Here is a 25253-nt window from a genome sequence, read left to right as displayed (position 1 = left end):
AATTCACACAAATTAAACATCTCTGGCCATGGATCTCTGGACAGGAGTTTCAACCGGGGCCAAATTAGGCTAATTTGAAACTCCAGTCCAGAGATCCAGTCCAGTGAGTCATGGTACTGTGGACAGGGGAGCAGACCTTTCCCCTGAACAGCGGCATCCTTTCAACTCCGGCCTCTTTCCTGCCTGACAGTATAACAGTTACACCACAACTATTTCCTCTGAGTCACCGCGCTGTGTGATCTCTGGTCGCTACGGAGACGCACAGGCATCTCCGCACCTCCAGCACACAGACACACACAGACACACACACACACGCACGCGCCATACACACAGGCATGGCATGCCTGCTACCACTGATGGCTTGCTAACCAAATAATGGGCTATTTTCTATACTTAGATTTTTCTTTCTTTCTTTCTTTCTTTCTTTCTTTCTTACAATAGGCTGGCCTATTTTGGAGACACCATACCCAGAGGGTCGGGCGGTGAGGTGGAGAAAAATCACTCAAATGTTTTACTCACTTTAAGTAAAAGTATCAATACTGCAACGTAGAACTATAAAGTAAAAGTCCAAAAATACTATTTTGGACTAAGACTCAGAGTATGGGTTTTATGCCGTTCGGACCATGGGTTTTATGGGTAAGTCTCCCATTGGCTTAGAGAGGCAGTCCAGAGACGAGGCAGCCAATGATGAAAAAGTGTCCACTACAGTCGCTACTACAGATGTAATCCAGGCGTGTTGCAAGCACCTGGCAAAGAACTACAAACCCCTTCACCCACAACACAAAGAACCTGGGTACAAAGAACTACAAACCCCTTCACCCACAACACAAAGAACCTGGGTACAAATAACTACAAACCCCTTCACCCACAACACAACGAACCTGGGTACAAAGAACTACAAACACCTTCACCCACAACACAAAGAACCTGGGTACAAAGAACTACATCCATCCATCCAACCATTTCACCGCAGCCCTCCAGACAGCTCCCTGTGATAAAGCAGGACTTCCAGCTGTGCTCCGGTCGTATCGGTGTTGATGGTAAATTGCTCCATGCTGCTTAAATGTCTTGTTATTCTGGTCTGTGTAGCCGTTGGACGGCTGGCAGACAACAGACATCCTTTGATGTCGCTCTACCTGCCCCGCGAGGCGCCGCGCAACGCCGCGCACCGCTGAACAAACACCACGCGCGTTGTCCAGGCGACAAAAAACACCAGGAAGCAGGAATTCTGCGGGTTTGGGAGTTTTGCATCACAAAGAGCAAACGAGGGTACATATCCCATTCTGACCTGAGATCAGATTCTAAAAAGTTTTCTGAAAAAGCTATGTTTCTATGTCAGTCGTTCAAGCTCGTAGCGCGCCACTCGGTGGCGCGCTATGAGCTTGTAGATCTGCTATTTTTAAATAGCTATAAAGCATAACATAATGCTATAACACCAAAAGGGGGTTCCCGCCCCAAAATGGGATAATATAGACAGGGTGAAACGACATTCCACACACCGACGGGACGACACCAGAGACCTGACTGACTGCGTGGTGAGCACCGTGACCTCTGCAGCGCTGTGTGCGTCGCATGTATGACACACGCATGGTACATTTATAATTCATATAGCGCTTTCATCCAAAGCGCTTTACATAGATTGTGCATTACATTCACCCATTCATACACACACATTCACAGTTTTACATAGATTGTGAATTGCATTCACCCATTCACACACACACATTCACAGTTTTACATAGATTGTGAATTGCATTCACCCATTCACACACACACATTCACACAGCTTTACATAGATTGTGCATTACATTCACCCATTCACACACACATTCACACAGCTTTACATAGATTGTGAATTGCATTCACCCATTCACACAGCTTTACATAGATTGTGCATTACATTCACCCATTCACACACACATTCACACAGCTTTACATAGATTGTGCATTACATTCACACACCCATTCACACAGCTTTACATAGATTGTGCATTACATTCACCCATTCACACACACATTCACACAGCTTTACATAGATTGTGCATTACATTCACACACACATTCACACAGCTTTACATAGATTGTGCATTACATTCACACACACATTCACACAGCTTTACATAGATTGTGCATTACATTCACACAGCTTTACATAGATTGTGCATTACATTCACACACACATTCACACAGCTTTACATAGATTGTGCATTGCATTCACCCATTCACACACACATTCACACACCTTTACATAGATTGTGCATTACATTCACCCACACATTCACACACCTTTACAGGTTTACTATGAAAACCTGCAAAATGCGTCAGTCACACCTGTCAGGAGCTGACCGGTTTGACTTGCATTAGTCCACTCTACACGGACCCCCATTTAATGGCATTTATATATCTGGGACCCCCAATTTATATTCCCACTATATGTCACGATTCAATGAGTAATACAATATTAATAGGCTATATATCCAGAGTGGAATGTTTGAGTATAGTAGCTGATATTATACAACTAAATGAATAATAAAAACAATACAATATTGTCCAAAATAGCCTACGGGAAGAAGAAAAAATAATAATAAAGAAAGAAAAACAGACAAACCACTGTAAAAAGTTCCATGCATTATGTCATAGTGTGTGTGTGTGTGTGTGTGTGCGTGTGTGTTTGTGCGTGCATGTATGTGTGCGCGCGTGTGTGTGTTTATGCATGCGTGTATATGTGCGCGCGTGTGCTCTGTTATTCTAAATGGCCTCATCGGGCGCACCGATTGGCCGACAGGATTGGTGACTCACCGACGTGCAGAGCTTGAGAGAGGGGGGCGTGGCTGCATGGCTTCACACGCAGCTCTCTCTCTCTCTGTGTCTCTCTCTCTCTCTGTCTCTCTCTCTCCCTCTCAGTATATTATGGTCCGTTGCGAGGAGAGGAAAGGCACAGTGAGTGAATAGACTAGAGTCTGAGTGGAACACGGGCGTGCGAGAGAGAGAGAGCGTGTGTGTGTGTGTGACAGTGTGTGTGTGTGACACAGACGTACAGGACACGGAGGAGGAGGACTTTGAACTTGGAACGTACGAAACCAATTCTGGACGTAACATTTATTTAATATTCTACACAGCAGTCAACAGTGGAGTTGTTTTTCTTTTGCTCCGTTTATAACTTGAAGAAGTCAAAACCAAACCAAACCAAACCAAGGGTTATCTTCTTCTTCTTTTGGGGTGGAAAACCAAACCTCTCTAACCTCTATCATCTACATGGAGATGCGGTGGTCCGGGGGGGGGTCCGCGGGGGGGCAGCGGTGTCAGCGGTGGTCCGCCTGTCAGCGGCTGTGGCTGCGCGCGCTGCTGGTCCTCAGCCTGGGTCTCCACAACATGAGCACGCTGACGGACGCCTGCTCCTGTATGCCCACCCACCCACAGGACGCCTACTGCAGCGCAGACATAGGTACGTACCCCGTCCCCTCGTACCCTCTCCCCTCGTACCCCCATACTCCCTCCCCTCGTACCCTCGTACCCCCTCCCCTAGTACCCCCGTACCCGGTCCCCTCGTACCCATGCCCACCCACCCGCAGGACGCGGTATGTTTACAATTATATCCATTCATCCATCCGTACCCCCTGAGACTAAGGCTAAATGTCATCAAATGGTGGTCCGTGGCTCAAATGGTTCTGAGAGGCTATAAATGTCATCAAACGGTGGTCCGTGGCTCAGATGCCATATTACATAATGGACCCTGTGATGTGTAAAAGGAATCATAGCAGAATCATATAAAAGGTTTGATTATAGCAGCCGAAGATAGAGCAGAAAAAAAAATACAAACACAACAAAGAAGCTGCGTTGGTTTTAGCATCGGTTAGAAATATATATATATATATATATATATATATACTGCTCCATGCGTCTGTTTACTCCGTCACGCTGCTGCACACGCGTGTGTGTGTGTTTACTTGTCAGTCACACTGCATGCGCGCGTGTGTGTGTGTTTACTAGTCAGTCACACTGCCGCGTGTGCGTGTGTGTTTGTGTTTACATGTAGTCACTGCTGTGCACGTGTGTGTATGTGTGTGTGTGTGTTTGTTTACTAGTCAGTCACACTGCCGTGTGTGTTTGTGTTTACATGTAGTCACACTGCTGTGCACGTGTGTGTGTGTGTGTGTTTACTAGTCAGTCACACTGCCGCGTGTGTGCGTGTGTGTGTTTACTGTAGTCACACTGCTGTGTGTGTGTGTGTGTGTGTGTGTTTTTTACTCGTCAATCACACTGCATGCTGCGCGGGCGTGTGTGTGTGTTTACTCGTCAGTCACACTGCCGCGTGTGTGCGTGTGTGTTTACTGTAGTCACACTGCTGTGTGTGTGTGTTTACTCGTCAGTCACACTGCTGTGCACGTGTGTGTGTGTGTGTGTGTTTACTGTAGTCACACTGCCGTGCGTGTGTGTTTACTCGTCAGTCACACTGCTGTGCACGTGTGTGTGTGTGTGTGTGTGTGTGTGTTTACTCGTCAGTCACACTGCTCTGCGCGCGTGTGTCACTTACTGAAAGAGCAGGTGGTTGCCATAGCAACTGGCCCCAGCTCTGATTGGATGAGTGATTCAAGCCGTCGATCACTGTAGACATGCATGTCGTGGTTGTTGACAACCATGCAGACCAGCATGTGGAGTTAAGTAAAAGTATCAATACTTTAATATAGGAATACTCCGTTACAAGTAATTGTCCCGCGGATTCAAAATTTGCTGGAATAAAAGTACTGGTATCGGTATGTAAGTACCAAAGTAGAAAGTAGTCATTATGCAGAAAGTGTTCAAATTGAAAATTGAAAAGTTGAAAATAGCCGATCTATACAAGCTCACCCGTTTACGCGGGGTTAAAAGTCACCCGTGGCTCCTGACATGCGTGGCGGGTTACAACTAATCCATGCTGCAGGTTAAAAGTCACCCGTGGCCTCCTGTGAGGTTATAGGGCTAAATGTCACCGTCGTCCCACTGCAAGAAATACTGGTTTGGTGCAAAGTTAAGCATCCATATTCTAAATATGCCAAAACTAAAATCCCACAACATCAACAGAGCAACAAGTCAACACTCAGTCATCTAGACCACAATGAGCTGCACAATTAATCGGAAAAAAAGGTCGCGAAATTGATTCAGACACGCCAAGAGATCACATTTCTAAATCTGAGACAGAACTAGTTGTCTGTCCAGTTCATTTTAGTTTCTCCTATGTTGTTTTGCTACAAGAGAGACTTTAAGAGGTTTAAGTCTTTAAGCACTTTTGACCTGAGATCAGATTCTAAAAATGTCTTCTACATCCTGACACTTTTCTGAAAAAGCTATGTTTCTATGTCAGTCATTCTTCAATTTTTCAAAAATAGCAGACCTATACAAGCTCGTAGCTTGTAGCCAGGGGGGTCAAAATAATCATTGGAATACGCTCAGGCTCTCCTTCAGTCTCTTGAGCAGGCCTCCAACTGTGTTGGTCTCTATCTCAACGAGACCAAAATGCGTAATTTAATGCTGAATACATAGATATATGCAAATCCAACAATAACCATATTATAAACACTTAACACTCCTCTGAAACAGGTTGAAAAGTATTTGGGTTCATGTATATCTTCTTCCCAAAAGGACTTTCAAACTGAAGGGTATGGCCTGGTCAGCCTGCAATGACATGCATACGATCTGTTCATCCCAGCTTAGTAAGGTATTCAAAGTAAAAAAATATTTAGGACGACCGTCGAGCCGATTCTACTCTGACTCAGAGAAATTAGAGAAATGGTTGGATGGCACTTACACCCGCCTTCTAATGAGAGCACAAAATATCTCTTGGGAGACTAATCTAATATACGGCAACCTTCCCCGTGTTTCTTCACTAGTCCGATCCAGAAGAACACAGTTTGCCGGCCACTGCTAAAGAACTGACAATGAGGTTGTATCTTCCCTTCTTCTCTGGAGTCCTGCCTCAAAGCAGACCAGAGGTAGAAAGCTGTCGTTCCCTGGTGTCATCGCTATAGGGACACATGCATCAGTTAAGCTGCACTAGGGGGGAAAGAAGCAGCGGTTGTTTTCCCAAAGCCTTTTTTCTTTTTCAGTGCCAAAGATTAGGAGGCCTGACCTTTGACCCCACAGATTTGGGTTCCCTGTGCTCGGGACCCTCGGGTGACAGGAGCCAGACTTTACATATAGCCCTCTGAGCCCCGGAACGCATTTTAACTTTTAAACACACTTTATAAACCATTATTTTAAACTGCCGCGCTACGAGCTTGTAAGATCTGCAATTCTTTGAAAAACCGTGACCCATATATCTTCATGAATATATATTCTTTCACTGCAAACGTTTGTAACTTAAATCTTTGCTTCTGCAAAGACATATTTTTGTCTGGAATCTGGTCTGGGGTCTTGAAGGGATAGTATATAGGAGGCTACAATGAAGTGGGTCAGTTGAGGAGGATTAGCGGCGCTGGTGTGTGCTTGGCTCGGGATCAGGGGAGCGGGCGGGCGGGCGGGCCGGCGGGGGGAGAAACCGATCTCCCTCAAGTCAGTCACGGCCCGTATGGGTCGTAGGTATTTAGCTGTGCGTATAGAGGAGCTTTGTCAAAGAGTCCAAAAAAATGTACGGGCTATTGGCTTTGTTTTGTATAGTTGGCCTGTGGCAGCATGTTCTGCTGGGTGGTGGTGGTGGTGGTGGAGGTACCACCACCTTCTCACCTCCCTGCTGGGAAATGGTGCATTTATATAGCGCCTTTATCCAAGGTGCTTTATTACATTCACCCATTCACACACACATTCACACACCTTTACATAGATTGTGCATTACATTCACCCATTCACACACACATTCACACACACATTCACACACCTTTACATAGATTGTGCATTATATTCACACATTCACACACACATTCATACCTTTACATAGACGGACGGACGGACGGACACACACACACACACACACACACACACACACACACACGGACGGACGGAGTGCAAAACATACTCTCACCCCATGCCTTTGGCCTGGTGGAGACAATGAATGGATTAAACTATTGATTATTATTATTATATTATTGCTTATAGATATACTTTAAGGAGCGTGATGCAGTCGGTTTCACAGTGTAGGTTCCAGCATGGCAGTGTGTGTGTGTGTGTGTGTGTGTGTGTGTGTGTGTGTGTGTGTGTCATACTGAGAATTCCTCTGTCTTCTGTCGCCTAAGGCTGGGAAGCTGTCCTGCATACTAAAACATGACTGTCACCATCCCTCTCTCTCTCTCTCTGTCTCTCTCTCTCTCTCCGTGTGTCTCTCTCTCTCTCTGTGTGTCTCTCTCTGTCTCTCTCCCTCCCACACACACACAAACGGGTGACTTTCTCCTTGCCATGCAATATGTAGACCCAAAGATATATATATATATATATATATATATATATATATATATCTCTTTGTCGTTTCGTGATCCCTTGCACGCTGCTGGGCTAAACGAGTTTACCTTCACAATGTGAACGTCGTAAAAAGCATATGTAAATGTAGCATATGTCATCTCATATGTCATCTCATATGTCATCTCATATACATGTATAAATTTAGCATTTATGTCATCTCATATACATGTCAAATCCTCCACGGAACATGTATCTGAGTCACTGAGAACGCAAACACACTGGCCTGTACCATGATAGCTGAGAGAGAGAGAGAGGGAGAGAGAGAGAGGGAGAGAGAGAGAGAGAGGGAGAGAGAGAGAGAGAAGGAGCGGGAGAGGGAGAGAGAGCGGGAGAGAGAGCGAGAGAGGGAGAGAGAGCGATATATACACATGGTGTGGGACATTATAGTTAGCGCACTGACAGACAGTATTACTGGTGTGAGACGTGTGTGTGTGTGTGTGTGTGTGTGTGTGTGGAAGGGCTCTAGGGTGACCACATCCAAACTGTTCATTTGAGGGACAGAAGAGTATCGCTTGTGTGGGACAAGTGGGGGGACGGGGGGGGCGGGGGACAGGCTTAGCAACTTACTCGAGTTATTATAAATGCATCATCATTGTCGCCCAGAGGCCTATAATATTGCCCATCATTTTGTAATTAAACCACTCTGGCGTCTCACATTTGGTTTAAAAATGCTAATTCTGGTCAGCAATATGCAATATGGCCCTCTGGAGTGAGAGTGGAGATATAGTGGCCCCTCTGGAGTGAGAGTGGAGATATAGTGGCCCCTCTGGAGTGAGTGTGGAGATATAGTGGCCCTCTGGAGTGAGAGTGGAGATATAGTGGCCCTCTGGAGTGAGTGTGGAGATATAGTGCCGCGCTACAAGCTTGTAGGTCTGCTATTTTTGAAAAATCGAAGAACGACTGACAGAAACATAGCTTTTTCAGAAAACTGGATTTAGAAGACATTTTTTAGAATCTGATTTCAGGTCAAAATGGGTTACATGTGTACGTCAATTTGACGCCTGAAAAGTCTTAGAAATGAAGGATCGAAATGAGGGACTCTGGTCACCCTGTAGGGAGGACCCTTTTTTCCCCCCTGGAGGTTTTTATTTTTTCTTCTCCCGGGGGTCACCGTGGGGAAATGACACAGACCACCGGTCTGTGTCTGGAGACGGGGGTCACCGTAGACCCCGGTCTGCCTCTGGAGACGGGGGTCACCGTAGACCCCGGTCTGCCTCTGGAGACGGGGGTCACCGTAGACCCCGGTCTGCCTCTGGAGACGGGGGTCACCGTAGACCCCGGTCTGCCTCTGGAGAGACCCGGAGCCGGAGTCCTTTCACACATTCCACACAGCAACGGCATGGCCGGCGGCCAGTCAGTGGCCGGCGCGTCCAGTGACTCCTTGGAGCTATCTGGAGAATGTGTTTGGACTGTGTGTGAAAACGCTTCTTAAAAAGTGGGGGTCCGGGGACTTGAGGAGGGGGTTCTACATGGACCCTTTACAGGTCTGTAAACTATGAACGACTGCGTTCATCGCTTCCCGTGTGAAAGGCCCATAAAAACGGTTCCATATAGTTTCACTTTTGAGGTTCAGAGAGACAGAAAAGGAAACTACGTTTGGAAGGGAAATGCGGCTGCTGTGTATTCTACTGTGGAGGTTTCCAGCAGATGTTTCCTATCCTTATTATACATTCCTGGGTAATTGTGCCCTTCATGGTCCCTCGGAGGCCGTGCCTCGCGTAGCGTAGTGCCTTACACATCCTACGTCACACTCCGTGCTCAGCCAAGCTGGGCACAGGGGGGGCTGGCGCCCCTCAGAAAAAGAACACACATTATTTGAAAGGTCAAGAAAGCATCCCGAGAGCACGGTGGTTTGAAATGATTCCCACGTTGCGTGCATGCGTGCGCTTTACATAGCTTTACACATTCATACACAGATGGCGGAGGAAACCATGCAAGGCACCGACCTGCACATCAGGAGCAATTAGGGGTTCAGTGTCTTGTTCAAGGACATTTCGACAGTGACACGTGCTTCATTTATTTATTTCTCTAGTCGGGGGAAGAATGTTTTCTTTTTCTTTTTTTCCACTCTAGAGAATGTGAGGCTCCAAAGGAATGTGGGAAGGAAATTCCACTGGGATAAAGATAACAATCATCCCCGCAGACAGTGTTGGATATGTTATGTCTGTGGTTGGCAGGTGGACTGACCCGTCTGTGGTCGGCAGGTGGACTGACCTGTCTGTGGTTGGCAGGTGGACTGACCTGTCTGTGGTTGGCAGGTGGACTGACCTGTCTGTGGTCATTAGCTGTCTGTGGTCAGCAGGTGGACTGACCTGTCTGTGGTCATTAGCTGTCTGTGGTCAGCAGGTGGACTGACCTGTCTGTGGTCAGCAGGTGGACTGACCTGTCTGTGGTCAATACATTTTAGTCGACTAAATCAACTGTAGATTTAGTCGACTAAAACTAGACTTAACACTACAACATTCCAGGTGACTAAAATGTGACTGAAACTAAATGAAAACTATTGAAGATACTAATGACTAAAACTATACTATTAGCAGGTGAACTTCACACTACTAGACCGTAGACCCCCTCCTGTATTGGGGGTCTCCCCCCATGGCCCCATGGGGCAGAGCAGTGACACCGGTCCCTCTGGGGAGGGTCCGTTCACTGGGGGGGGTGTGTCTCCCCCCATGGCCCCATGGGGCAGAGCAGTGACACCGGTCCCTCTGGGGAGGGTCCGTTCACTGTCCTAAATTAAGACCACTACAATACAATAGGCCCACTTACTTATACTTATTGCAAACGGGGAGTGAAAGCAAAAGCTAAATCCGTTGAGAGTTTTAACCCCCGGCCGTTTACATGAGGGCGCTGCGCTGCTCCCCCCCCCCGCCCCCGCCCCCGGCGTAGATAGGATCTGTTGGAGGCCCGCAGGCCGATATAGAACCATGTTGCCCGTCTCAACAACAGGACGCGTGCGCGTGGATTAAGGAATGATACAACATGAGGGGCGAGGTTTGGGAGGCAGAGAGATGGGCAGGACCCACCCAGCTATAATATGGAGATTTCTCTTATTTGTGCCACCCACCCCTCCCCCCCCCCCTCACTGTATATGTTTCTTTTCCATTTTTACCTCCTCTATGATGATGATGATTTCCTGTTTTTTGGCTATATATAGAAGTGTATATTTGTACGTCTCTAAATGTTATGATGAATTGAACAAGGTGGTCCCTCTTGTAAACAAGTGTAATGCTTTATTGAGTCGTCCACTCACAGTTAACAGTCTTTGTAATGAGTTGTGCTTGAAATGTACTGTAATTCTACAAACTGTTAATAAATACTTCTAATCAATCAATCAATCAAACCTGAACATAAAGAGGTTCTGTACTCTGGAACACACTCCTAATCTTCACTCGTAAAAACATATTTTTTTGTATCCTCTCTTCTCAGTGATCCGCGCCAAAGTGGTAGCCAAGAAGCTCCTGAAAGACGGCCATTTTGGAATGATGCGCTACACCGTCAAGCAGATGAAGGTAAGCTGTAAGAGTTAGTGTCGGCCATGTTGGAATGATGCGCTATAGCATTAGCTACACTGTCAAACGGGATCCGCACGTAATTACGACGGAGCATTTAGTCCGACATGCGGGAACAACGGTCGGACTATAGCGGTCGAACATGCGCTGCTCCTGTGCTTTGCGGTTATGGTTAGGTTTTTGACGTAAAGCGCTTTGGGATAATTACAACAAAAAAAACGCTCTATAAATGCACCGTTTACCAGAAAGTAAAGCTGCGCCTGAGCAACAGCTGTCTGAGGAAACACACACACACACACACACACACACACACACACAAACACACACACACACACAGAGCTGCGACTGCTCAAAGTCTCTTCTAATTATGGAGTCTGTATATATTTGGCACACGTCCTCCAGAACTCTGCAGGGCGAAACCAAAGCCAGGCGCTCTGATATTTTCCCCCTGATATTCTTTCTTACATAATCTTGCGTTATTTCCCAAAGGCCGTGCCTGCCTCCCTCGCCAGCTCTGGCAACCGTCCCTCTGTTCAGACAGCAGCCAAGAGGCAGGCACGAGATTAGTAGCTTACTTACAGACATTATGAATTAAGGGTGGGGCGGTTGGGAGGGGAAGGGGGGATAAACACCACCAAAGTCAAACACTGCATCGATATGAGGGTATGAAAACAATCCTACGGTCTGCACCCCGAAAACAGTAAAAGTGTAATCGTCTCCCACTAGTGATTTGTTCCTGTTGGTAATCTCCTTGTGATTATAATTAAAGATGCATGCAGTGCTGTCATTCCATTTGCCATTTAGAGTAATGTTAACTCCATAGACACATATACAACACCTGGGGGTTTATTAGAGTAATGTTAACTCCATAGACACATACACAACACCTGGGGGTCTATTAGAGTAATTTTAACTCCATAGACACATATACAACACCTGGGGGTTTATTAGAGTAATGTTAACTCCATAGATACATATACAACACCTGGGTGTCTATTAGAGTAATGTTAACTCCATAGACACATATACAACACCTGGGGGTCTATTAGAGTAATGTCAACTCCATAGACATCCTAAACACCTATTCATTTGCAATGCAACGGTCAAGGATAGAATCCTTTTCGTAGACTAAAACTGAGACTAAAAGTGTTCGTCGACTACCTATTTTCACTGACGAAAACTAAATGGAAACTAAATGGAAACACTAAGCTATGATGACTGAAACTAAGACTAAATACCGTATATGGAATGAATATATGGCAACATAAAAACTAGAAAAAAGGTTAGGAAGGGACTAGTGGACAAGAGATCCAGTATAAGTCATTTTACACTTTGGTTGCATGCTGGAAATAGCAGATCTATAAGCTTGCGACGCGTTGTGAGCTTGTAGATTGTCCATTTTCAGCAAGTGAAACAAATAAACAGTCATTACGACGGCATCAAGGCCCGCCAAAATACATCTGAGTTGACCAAATCACCTGTAGATTTAGTCTACTAAAATCTTATGATATTTAATCGACTAAAACTAGACTAAACACTGAGACATTCCAGGTGACTAAAACGTGACTAAAACTAAATGAAAACTATTCAAGAGACTATGACTAAAATTAAAATCAAAATGTACTGCCAAAAACAACAACAACAACAACAACTGCTGCTGTGTGTGTGTGTGTGTTGTGTAAGGACTCTCGAACAACAGAGACATGAGAGTCAGCCATCTATTTGTGCCTCTTCTTATAAATAACAACACATTTCCTCCTCGCTGTGAGAAGAATGCTTTTTTGCCTTGCTAAACAATTCCCCCCCGGTTGTTAACTGGCCTGTGCAATTCGTCCCACTTTTTCTGAGAAAGGCGGCGCATCTAAACAGGGATTTCCTGTCCGTTGGCAGACCAAATAAATCACACTCTAGCAAAACGGCAAAAACAGCTCCCATGGCAGAAAAACACTGGACTATGTCAGCTGTGTGTGTGTGGTTGTGTGGGGTTGTGTGTGTGTGTGTGTGTGTGTGTGTGTGTGTGTGTGGTTGTGTGTGTGGCTGTGTGTGTGTGTGTGTGTGTGTGTGTGTGTGTGTGTGTGTGTGTGTGTGTGTGTGTGTGTGTGTGTGTGGTTGCGAGTTGCTGTGATAGAAGGATATCAAATGGAACACAACCACCCTAAAGACTAATCATTGTGTATATTCCTGCACTATACCTGCATCGAGTGATCTTGGTATAGAAATTGATCTATTGAAGATTCTGACTTTCAAATGTATAATTTGTTTTGATTGTATTGCTGTATTGTTCTTTCTGCTGTGGCAAAGTAAATGTATGGTTTCTCATGCCAATAAAGCCCGGAAAAAAGATGGCGATCTAGATTCAGACACCTACAGTATGCCATCTCATTTTGTGAAGAATCGAGCAGCACTAGTTGGCTGTTACAGTTCATTTTAGTTCCTCTTATGTGTTTTTGCTACAAGAGAGAGACTTTAAGAGAGGTTTAAGTCTTTAAGCACTTTGATGTTGTCTGTTTAAAGCCACAGTAGTTATGGCTCCAGGTGACACATTTTGAACGTAGTAAATATTCAGCAACTACAGACTAAAGATGATACATGTTTATATTATAATTAACGTAGTCAATGTTCAGCAACTACAGACTATAAAAAAACGATACATATTCTCATGGGAAAACCAATAGAACCATGGTGTGCTGCACTGCAACCTAGTCAAAAACAACTAGTCATAAAAGTCACAGTGTGTTTGTTATGCAATGTAATTATGTTATCTGTGATTTAGTTACGGGCCGAGCTTAATGCTTTATCTCCCACGAGGAATTCTTATAAAGGGAATGTCTGATAGATGAAGCAGCTTACTGTGACTGGCTGGCACTCTGTGGTCATTTACCCTCAGCAGGAGGCCAGGTGTTCATTTAAACCCCTTTAGACCCGAGGCCCACTCTAAAAAAATAAGGTCTTCTAAATCCTGACAGTTTTCTGGAGAAAAAAAAACACCCTATGTTTCTACGTTAGTGGTGAAAAACCCTGTTTGGAAATACTCAAGTAAAGTACAAATACCTCAACATAATAATGTAGTAATTAAGTAAAGTAATACTTGAGTAAATGTACTTAGTTACTTACACTACTGGTATTAAACTGATGTGTTCTCCCTCTCTCCCTCTCCCTCCCTCCATCTCTCTCCCTCTACCTCCATCTCTCTCCCTCCATTTCTCTCTCCCTCCCTCTCTCTCCCTCTCCCTCTCTCCCCCCCTCTCTCTCTCCCTCTCTCTCTCTCTCTCTCAGATGTACAAAGGCTTCAAGATGCAGCACGTCCAACACATCTACACCGACGCCTCAGAGGGACTGTGTGGCGTCAAGTTTGACATCAATAAATACCAGTATCTGATCACAGGTAAATAAAGACCAGTGTCTGATCACAGGTAAATAAATAAACCACAGTAGCGACCTGCGTGGTGGAAGCGTGGATATTTAAAAAAAGTTAATTGGCCGCTGCAGTTCATCGAGTTGAGAATCACTGCTAGAGCCGTAAAGATCTTTGTATGGGGGTCCCTGGCATATATCTTCTAATGGGGGTCCGCGGGGCTGATTATAGTGTCAATTTGGGGGTCCTTCCAGTCTGGGAACCAGAGCTGTAGCACACATCCAAACATGATGTCAGATGATGTCAACGTCGTGCGGTCAAACCCGACACGGCTAAGAAAGGAACGTGTGCTGTGCGCGCGGTTGGGATTCCCTCGTAGTGACGACACGGTCGTTAGCGGTCGAGGACAACGCGGACGAACAACGACGTTCTCCTCCGTTCCGCTTCGCCCCCGCGGCTTGGAAGGGGGCACCTGTCGTAGAGGTCGCGACCCCAGACTTTGGCGGTAAGCCCGCCCGCGGCCAGAGGTCTATAAATAGAGGTACGCGACCTTTGGACATTCAGAAATAGGGGTGTTGCTTTAACGTGGGCTTAGCGGACAGGATTGTCTTACCCCGCAGTTCAAACTACTGGGATTCCTTTGGGTGGTTCGTTGACGGCAGTGGGTTTGATCAACCCTTTTCATGTCAAGGTCCATTATTTATTCTGTATTTGGGGCCACGGAACCACCGTTTGATGACATTTAGCCTCTCAGACCCATTTGAGCCACAGAACCACCCTTTGATGACATTTAGCCTCTCAGACCCATTTGAGCCACAGAACCACCATCTCAGACCTAAAACATAGAATATCTTGTTGTTGGATAAGATTCCGTCCACAATTCCATGCTGTACTGATGTTGGCAAACGTTGATGAAAAATAACAATTATTCTACATTCTCTAATTTCTTGTAAATTAAGTATTGCAGATGTTTAACGATAATGGTAACTCTTGAGAGTGTAAAATGATTCATGATTCATGTTTCATTTTACACAGAATAATAAAGAACCAGAGTAAATTAAATCACAGGTAAATCGGTCAAGCAAATTATAGAGTTGCTCCAAAGAAGTCAATATAGGATACCATCAACATGCTCTGTGAATATGTGGCTCACGTGTGTGTCTGTGTGTGTGTGTGTGTGTGTGTGTGTGTGTGTGTGTGTGTGTGTGTGTGTGTGTGTGCGTGTGCGTGTGTGTCCGTCCACGCAGGTCGCATGTTCAACGGCAAGGTGTACACGGGGCTGTGCAACTTCAACGAACGGTGGGACCGCCTCTCGCTGGCCCAGAAGAAAGGCTTCAATCACCGCTACCAGCTGGGCTGTGGGTGCAGGGTGAGTGGAACACAGTGGGTGCAGTGTGAGTGGGTGCAGGGTGAGTGGGACACAGGGTGAGTGGAACACAGTGGGTGCAGTGTCAAGGCTCATACATAGTCTAGATTTTCGGTGGTTAGGTGACCACCGAACTACAGCATGACGTCACGAGCCGCGGTGAAGAGCAAACCACCGCCACCGCTCCAGCTCTTCTCTCTGTTTTTACTCACCACCGCTCAACGTTATTTCAGCTCCGGTGGTCAGCTCACCACCGAAAATCCAGACTATGAATAGGCCTTTAGTGGGTGCAGGGTGAGTGGGACACAGGGTGAGTGGGACACAGGGTGAGTGGAACACAGGGTGAGTGGAACACAGTGGGTGCAGGGTGAGTGGGACACAGTGGGTGCAGGGTGAGTGGGACACAGGGTGAGTGGGACACAGGGTGAGTGGGACACAGTGGGTGCAGGGTGAGTGGGACACAGTGGGTGCACGATGAGTGGAACACAGTGGGTGCAGGGTGAGTGGGACACAGGGTGAGTGGAACACAGAGGGTGCAGGGTGAGTGGAACATAGGGTGAGTGGGACACAGGGTGAGTGGAACACAGAGGGTGCAGGGTGAGTGGAACATAGGGTGAGTGGGACACAGGGTGAGTGGAACACAGAGGGTGCAGGGTGAGTGGAACATAGGGTGAGTGGGACACAGGGTGAGTGGAACATATATAGGGTGAGTGGGACACAGGGTGAGTGGAACATAGGGTGAGTGGGACACATACAATACAGTATGAGGATACCACACAGACACCATTGAATGGAGCTCTGGACATCTGCTGGACGCATCAGTCCAGCGTCACAACAAGTAACTGACCAGACAGAAGCCGTCGGGACTCGGGGCCCCAGAGGACCAGCCAACGCCTAGTCCGTCCATTTGGACAAGTCACGGATTATGTAGTATAGCATTTGTTATGTGCTGGTCAAAGGGTGTGTGTGTGTGTGTGTGCGTGTGTGCGTGCATGAGAGAGAGAGAGAGAGAGAGAGAGCATAGAAAGAGAACGGCTCGGCGTGCCAAAGCCAACATACCAGAGTCGTTGTGCCTCCGCGTCACATTCCTTCCATAAATGATGATTTACAGCGTCGGAATGCAGGAAGCGTGCAATACCGGAGCAATACATCCAATTCAAACACACTTTAAAAGACAAATATGTTTTTCACACTCTTAGAGCGTATCCTCGGTCATCATAGAGCACCGAAAGTCTGACGTCAATATCGGTAGAGGTATAGCTATACAAGTCCACAGGTTCATGTACTTTTTATTTGCATTGTAATCCCCATAGGGGGGATTTTAGATCGCCTCATATAAGAAACTGTGTTTTATTTGTATTGTAATCCCCATAGGGGGGATCTTAGATCGCCTCATATAAGAAACTGTGTTTTATTTGCATTGTGATCCCCATAGGGGCCTGTCATCCAGGCCGTTTCACTCATATGGATATGAAGAATCAACTGACTGAGAGAAAACGCTATTGTTACTGCTACTGAATTAGTTAAATTTTCGCTAAACACAGACTGTATCAAATAAAATGAGTGACTGGCTGTCGCAAACGATACAGAGACAATAACGTATCCCCGTGTGTCTCCTCCTCAGATCAAGCCGTGCCACTACCTGCCGTGCTTCGTCACCTCCAAGAACGAGTGCCTGTGGACGGACATGCTGAGCCACTTCGGCTACCCGGGCTACCAGTCTCGCCACTACGCCTGCGTCCAGCAGAAAGAGGGCTACTGCAGCTGGTACCGAGGCACCAGCGCCCGCGACAAGACCGCCATCAACGCCACCGACCCCTGAGCGCTCTGAAGCCCAAACGCACTGACCCCTGACCCCTAAACGCAGTGCTTTTCAACATTTTTCACATCAAAAGGCCCGTTCGTTTATCGGCATTTGAGTCACACGGAAACCACCGTTTTGATGACATTTACACTTGCTGACCCAAAACTAAAGAATGTTGTTATTGTTGGATAGGACTTTGCCTATTATGTATGTAGACATCTTGTGAAATTAAGTGCGCACGTTTTAACATTGACTTAACTCTTGAGAGCGTACAATTAAAAGTACATTTTAATTTTACACTCTCAAAAGTTAAAGAACAAAATAAGGGGTTCCACGTGGTTCAAACTCTCCATCATTTAGCTGCATCATTTATTGGGGACCACCTGGAACCCTCTCGAGGACCTACTGGTGGTCCCCGGACCACTGGTTGAAAAACACTGCCCCAACGCCCCTCTCTCTCTCTCCCCTCCACCTCACCACCTCCTCCTCCTCCTCCACCCCAACCCAACCTTCCCCAAAACAAGCTACACCCAACCTTTCTCCCAAAACAAGCTACACCCAACACACCCAACCTTTCTCCCAAAACAAGCTACACCCAACCTTTCTCCCAAAAGAAGCTACACCCAACCTTTCTCCCAAAAGAAGCTACACCCAACACACCCAACCTTTCTCCCAAAAGAAGCTACACCCAACACACCCAACCTTTCTCCCAAAAGAAGCTACACCCAACCTTTCTCCCAAAACAAGCTACACCCAACACACCCAACCTTTCTCACAACCAGTCCTCACATACCAACGGTGTCCCCTCCTCCACCTCCCCTTCTTCTCTTATCCCCCAAAAATGCTGTCCTTTGTTACTCCTTAGTACTGCCGGGACTCGTAAAACTCAGTGTCCCAGAGTGACCGAGTGTGTTTATTACGTTGAAAAGGTCAAAAGGACGGTCAACAGAAAGACACAAAAAGGACATTTTAAAGCTATACCCGACGCCGCCTAATGGGGGCGCTGGCGCGTTAACAACACAGCACCAGGCAATACAACAACAAAAAAATAACGTCAATTAGGCTCTACTATGAACGCACACAGAATAACGCTTCCTTACATCCGGGCCTACATTCCCTGGACTTCTTTCAACAGGTGTTACTATAATGAAGGCTCTGTTCCATTCAGTGTGGTTCTGGTTCTAGTGGTTCTGGAACCTTTCTTTTCTTTTATTTTATGTCAAGAACCTCACCAGAGGAGAAAAACTGATTCTTTAATTTTTTTATCCAAAATGAGTTAAACCCATTTTGACCTGAGATCAGATTTTAAAAATGTCTTCTACATCCAGGCAGTTCTGTGAAAAAGCTATGTTTCTATGTCAGTCGTTCTTCGATTTTTCAAAAATAGCAGACCTACAAGCTCTGCTATGAGCTTGTAGATCTGCTATTTTTCAATAGCTAAAGCATAAGATAATGCTAACACCAAAAGGGGTTGAAATAAATGTCAAAGCCTTTTTCCTCAACTCGCCGTTTCTCTGCAAGACATTACTCTATAAAGCCATATCTCCAAAACTGGTGGGTCAAACTGAACAACCAATATGTCAATTTCAAGCTATGATTCCGTGCTTTCGCATGACATGACAAAAAACAATGTGTAGTGACCCGGAAGTAGGAATACGTAGTTATCCAGTGTGCGTAGAGAGAGCCTACTGGTAGACACAGAGCTATAGCATTCTTGCGGTCCAGCACAAACTGTCAAGAGGAAGTTGGTTTTATCGATACAGACACACCTGAGGTTTATAAATACATGCTCTGTTAAAGTTATAGCTATTTTTTTTCTCCAGAGAAAGAGCATGTTCTAAGGGTTTATATATTATTATGGTATTTAATAATGTTTATTTTGTTTCACAGTGAAGTATATTATATATATAATATGTATTATGTTGTCACAGTCTACGACGCTGTAACTTTATGTTTGTCTATTTATGGATGATAGAATCTCTGCTTCCCTGAACGTCGGCAACACGTAAACCGTTATCCTTGTGATTATATCGCAACTCTAAATCGGAGAGCCCTCCAACGAAAACCAAAACACACACCAAGACGGCTGGTATTCCTACAGTATGGACACTAGGAGTATATATTAATAATTGAGACGGCACCCGGAGGAAACCCTGAGGCGAAATGTGGTATTGCAGCTCGGGGGCAGCGCTGGTCCGTTGACTATCATTCATGTTATTGGGGCCATGACACGTGAACGCTACGTTTCATACGTGAACGCGTGAAATGATAGTCAACGGTACAGCGCGTTCACGATTTGGTCCCAATCCATCCCAGAATGCACTCTGTTCCTATACACCGGAAGGAGGAGTGAAATCGCCTCATGCGCTTTTGAGCAACTTAATGCAGGTGGGTGGGAGGAGAAATCCGGTGCCGTCTCTATTAATATATACTCTAAAGTTTGGACACGGCCGGGGAAACGACCTAATCCTTTGCAGAGAGACCGTTATATTATATATATATTTTTTTGTTGCTGTACATGACATAAGCTAAGACCGTTTTCCTCTTATCCACCAGGCTGAAACCCTCCCTGTGCTTCGTTTATTATTATTTCATACAGCCGATTGTCCAGAACCGTCCACTGACCGCCCACTGATGGTACTTCAGCTCCGTCACAGCGCTCGCCAGTGTTGTTTTTGGCAGCAAATTTCAATTTTAGTTTTAGTCATTTAGTCTCTTGAATAGTTTTCACTTAGTTTTAGGCCACATTTTAGTCACCCGGGAATGTTTTAGTGTTAGTCTAGTTTTAGTCGACTAAATATCATAAGATTTTAGTCGGCTAAATTTACAGGTGATTTGGTCGAATACAATGTGTTTTGGCAGCCCTTTGATGCCGTCGTAATGGCTGATTTTATACTTGCTGAAAATAGCGGATCTACAAGCCCACAACGATCGGCTATTTTAAGCATACACGTGTAAAATGGCTTCTAGTGGATCTCTTGTCCACTAGTCCCTTCCTAACATTTTAGTCTAATTCTTATTTGTTGACGAAATCGTCAGTATATTTAGTGTTAGTTTTAGTCGTCGTAGCTTAGTTTTAATTTAGTTTTCGTCTTAGTTTTAGTCGACGAAATCAACACTGGCGGTCGCCCCCTCTGGTACTCACGTAGAGGGTCCGGTTCCGTGGCCTGGCTTTGGCACATGGCGTCGATTCAACGTCATGTCGTCTGGAGGCAAAAAGCCAGGCTATTATATATGTTTCGCCCCCATATTCACCGAAGGCATGAGCAGAGGTTTTTCAAAACAAACAATAATGTATTTTGTAAGTGTATATATTCCATATTTTGTATCGAGCAAAGAAAAGAAAATAACATTATATTGTTGTCACTCCAGTAGACTATGTTCTATGGTTTCACTGTTCTATGGTTTCACTGTTCCATGGTTCACTCCAGTAGACTGTTCTATGGTTTCACTGTTCTATGGTTACACTGTTCCATGGTTCTATTGTTCTATGGTTTCACTGTTCCATGGTTCACTCCAGTAGACTGTTCTATGGTTTCACTGTTCTATGGTTTCACTACAGTAGACTGTTCTATGGTTTCACTGTTCTATGGTTACACTGTTCCATGGTTTCATTGTTCTATGGTTACACTGTTCCATGGTTCACTCCAGTAGACTGTTCTATGGTTTCACTGTTCTATGGTTTCACTCCAGTAGACTGTTCCATGGTTTCCATGTGTTTTCCAGTGCAGTATATATAAATATCTCTTCAGTCATTCCTGATGTCAGACACAGTCCTGCTTCAGTAGGACTAGCCTGCCCCAGACAAGTGTCCTGTTCTCCTGGTTCTATACCCTGGACCTAGGTTCCTAAATCTGTCTCCTGGTTCTGCCCTGGCCTCATATCATGTTCCCCAACATGCAAAAAATGTTCTTTGTTCCCCACTTAGAATAAACCTAAACCAGAAACCTAACCTAGTAATTTTAGTAAGACTAAAAGTATTTTAGCAACTTAGTCTTACAGTGTTACTTTTAGTAGCAAATTCTGATTTAAACAATTCAATGAACAATCCATTGAACTTTAGGCCTGCCTACCAACGTAGGCTACTTTAAACTACCTAGTCTTAGCCAACTAAAAATGAACACTGGCATAAAATAAACTAAAACATAATTGCTCAGACTCTTCAAAAAAGACGATATGTTCTACATACAATTGTGTAGTACAAAACACTGAGGTCCTTAAACCAGAAACCTAACCCTAAGGTAAGTGGGGAACATAGAACCTGGGGAACATAGAACCTGGGGAACATAGGGACGACCCCATCATGTTCTGCTTCAGGCCTCGTATCCCACTGGGCCATCTCTATGTCAGTAAGTACTTTAGTGTATTATTCATGTATGTGTAAATATACAGCTTAACACAGAAACACGTTGGTCTGCTCGAGCCCGAGTGCATTTACAAAAAAATCTGCCAAACCCATTCATTGAACGCAATAAGACGCGAGAGACCGGATTCTACAGAATGTCTTCTAAATCCTGACAGTTTTCTGAGAAACGCCATCAGTGCTCAAACGTTTTCATGTCAAGGACCCACAGAATTATCTGATTTGCAGACATAGTCACGATAAAAAAATAGAACATCTACAAGCTCGTAGAACTAGAGCTTGTAGATCTGATATTTTTCAACAGCTAAAGTTGAAAAAATAATAGTTAAAGATGCGTCCTCAGGTCAAAATGTGTTCAATGAACCGCGGTTGAAAATGGATCTGTAAAGATCCGTTTGTAGGCGCTCTGGAGTTAAAACCATCACAGAGTGTCACAGTGCGCAGGCTGTGCGTATGTACACTGATTTCCTAGTGGGGGAGGGGGAGGGGTTGCTGAAAATGTCTGACTTAATTTCTGTGTTTTATATTTTTATAATAAAGATTTCATGGAAGAAAAAAGAAAACAGGCCGTGTCTGTGTGCATCGTTTTCTGTGTGACAATAGATTCACCTTTAGCTAAGCCCCGCCCTCTCCCACTTAGCCACTCCCACTTAAGACACTTTCCAGCCAGGGTCATTCATTCTCCAAATAGCCATTAAACACACCGACGACTTTAGCACTTCCAGTTTCGCCGGAATTATTCAAAATAAAGGCGCTAGTTCTGATCTCTCTCTAGAAGCGTTAAAGGAGCATTCAGTGATTTGGTACCTTTGATATTTCAAGATGCTTGGTTGAGTCAGAAATGATGACAAAACCGCGGCGTAGATTCAGAGAGAAGAGACAGTTCTGTCGGGCCGTGAACCAGGTAGTGAACGGCTGCGCGCATGATGCGCAAAACATGATCGCTTTCATTAAAGAAAGAACCTAAGACGTGCCCACATGCCTTCATTTTCTCCGGAGGTTCAGACCTTTTGGTGTAAGTAGAAACATAATGCTGATCGTCTATAGAGCTAGTATATAGAGTCCATTCTAAGGTATGGTATCACCAGTTGGTTTGGAAACCTAACTGTAAAGTACAAATCTGAGATCCTATAAATTAGCCAAAATGGCAGGGAAGATCATGGGTATGTCTACAGTACACCTCCGATCACCCCCCAGGTCATCTTTGAGCAGGCCACCATTGGACAGGTTAAGAACATTGTGTCTGACCCCTCCCATGTACTATACCCTGAGTATCGGCTAATGCCATCAGGTAGGAGGTACGAGGTCCATGCGTGCAAATACAATAGGTACAAGCATTCCTTTGTCCCTCTGTCAATCACACTCCTTAACAGAGTCCTTGCAGAGGGCAGACAGGGTAGGGGTCGAAGGTTTTGAGGAGGTATTTTGCACTAGGTATGGTGGTGTGTGGTATTTTAATTGTTGTACGGGTCACTGTGTACCTTTGTTGTCTTGTATTGTGTATTGTATTGTATCTGTACTGTGTGCTGCAGGGCGGGTCCTTGGGGTCCAAGACAAATTTCTCCTCCGGGAGACAAAATAAAGAAACCTTGAACCTTGACCTTGAACCACACGTCCTCTACGGGAGTAATTATAAAGATGTGTGGAGATGTCTTGAGCACTTGAGCTGTTTTAAGGGACATTTGGGGGGGTACCATCGCTAGCGCCCCCCTGGCGGTGGTTGAGTTAAGGGACTCACCAGCATCTGCGCGTGGCTGGGGTAGAAGGTCTGCTCGTTGAGGGGGAACGTCTCTGGACCCAGAGAGTGGTACATCTTGATCATGTGAGAAAACTGCAAGCAGGGAAGAAAACACAACATCAACCCATTTATAGGAGTCAATTCAGAATCAATAATGACCCCCGAGTTCTTTACTGTACTGTTACTTTCTACAGTCAGGTTGCCCAGTCTGCTTATTATTGATTCTTAACTGCTCACTAGAACCGATTATGATAACTTCTGTCTTAAGACTCATTCATAGTCTGGATTTTCGGTGGTGAGGTGACCACCGCTCCGGTGGTGAGCTGAATTAACGTTGAGCGGTGGTGAGTAAAAACAGAGAGAAGGGCTGGTTTAAAAAAAGTCCCCCCATTATGTGTTGCCTAGAACTGGAGGTCTGAAAGAAAACAGTAACATTATGAAGTACATTTGTGTGATGTCACTGAGATGTACTTCATGTTGTTACAGATTTCTTTCAGACCTCCAGTTCTAGGCAACACAGAATGGGGGGGGGGACTTTATTATATCCACACAACTCAAAGGTATATTAATGACAGTAAAATGTTGAAAATGAGTGGAATCCCGTAGTCACTATTCATTGATTCACTGGGATACCAAAAAAAACATTTGGAAAAAAAAGGTTTCTCACTGTTCTCGGGGTGAATATTGATCTGTGATTAATCGAGATGAATCAATTACAAAGCTTCTAATGAATTAGATCAAAATGTTGAATAGAGTCCCAGCCCTAATTAAAATAGATGTTTCCCATCTACTCACCACCCATGGCTTTGTGTTAAATTAAATAGATGGACACACTGGAAGAAGGAAGAGCACTGGTTAAATGAAATGACTAGTACACTTCATCTTGAGAGAATAAGGTATTTCCTGAGAAACAGGGAGAAACAGTTTGATAAGATTTGGCTGCCCCTTGTCCATTACCTGAGTAGAAACGATTAATAGACAGGATACCATTGATATGGTTGACTGTACGCCATTTTCTTTTCAGATGTTTTCCACGAGATTTCTACCATCTTATTATATAGTATGCAATGTCACTGAGCAGTATGGGTGGGAGGGTTAAGGGATTTCTTTATCTTTTTTGTCTTTATCTTTTGTTTCATTTTGTTTCATAAAAAAAGTATTTCATATTATAATGTTTGTAATAATTTATCTGTTCAATAAAAACATATTTGACAAAAAAATTAAATAGATGTGTCCCCTCTAGACTCACCACCCATGGCTTGCTGCAGAAGTTGTAGAGGGAGAACAGGGAGTTGCTGCCGGGGACCCCCCCAAAGTGCATGCCCATGAGCAGGCTGCGGTGGTCCTCTCCGGGGGTCATGCTGTAGGCGTGCTGGCGCACCAGCACAAAGTCAGGCTTGAAGGACCTGGAAAGGAAAGGAAAGGTACTATGTTTACCCAGGGTAACTGGACTAAGGAAAGGATAGGTACTATGTTTACCCAGGGTAACTGGACTAAGGAAAGGATAGGTACTATGTTTACCCAGGGTAACTGGACTAAGGAAAGGAAAGGTACTATGTTTACCCAGGGTAACTGGACTAAGGAAAGGAAAGGTACTATGTTTACCCAGGGTAACTGGACTAAGCTCAAGAACTTGTTTACAGCCAGGCCCTGCTCATAGAACATTTCATGGTAGAGGTTCAATGCC

The 25253-nt window shown here is 45.0% G+C and overlaps 2 protein-coding genes across 3 annotated transcripts in view; one reads left to right on the top strand and one right to left on the bottom strand.

The window, feature by feature from the left end:
- syn3 (synapsin III) overlaps positions 1-25253 on the bottom strand; it is a gene marked incomplete at both ends in the record, with an annotated part of 70996 nt that overhangs the window by 29840 nt on the left and 15903 nt on the right. For both annotated transcript variants that reach the window (XM_080757885.1, XM_080757884.1), the window contains 2 exons: positions 23567-23659; positions 24816-24972. In XM_080757885.1, the coding sequence (XP_080614011.1) occupies positions 23567-23659; positions 24816-24972 (250 nt within the window). The remainder of the gene's footprint in view (positions 1-23566; positions 23660-24815; positions 24973-25253) is intronic.
- LOC308311243 (metalloproteinase inhibitor 3) lies at positions 2936-18243 on the top strand. The gene is made up of 5 exons (XM_080757893.1): positions 2936-3445; positions 10858-10940; positions 14217-14325; positions 15543-15664; positions 17286-18243. The coding sequence occupies exons 1-5, from the start codon at positions 3256-3258 to the stop codon at positions 17481-17483; spliced, it is 702 nt and encodes a 233-aa protein (XP_080614019.1). The 5' UTR covers positions 2936-3255; the 3' UTR covers positions 17484-18243.

Source organism: Protomyctophum bolini (assembly GCF_963924005.1).
Source record: "Protomyctophum bolini genome assembly, chromosome: 23".
Lineage (NCBI taxonomy): Eukaryota > Metazoa > Chordata > Actinopteri > Myctophiformes > Myctophidae > Protomyctophum > Protomyctophum bolini.
This window is presented reverse-complemented; position numbering and strand designations above follow the sequence as displayed.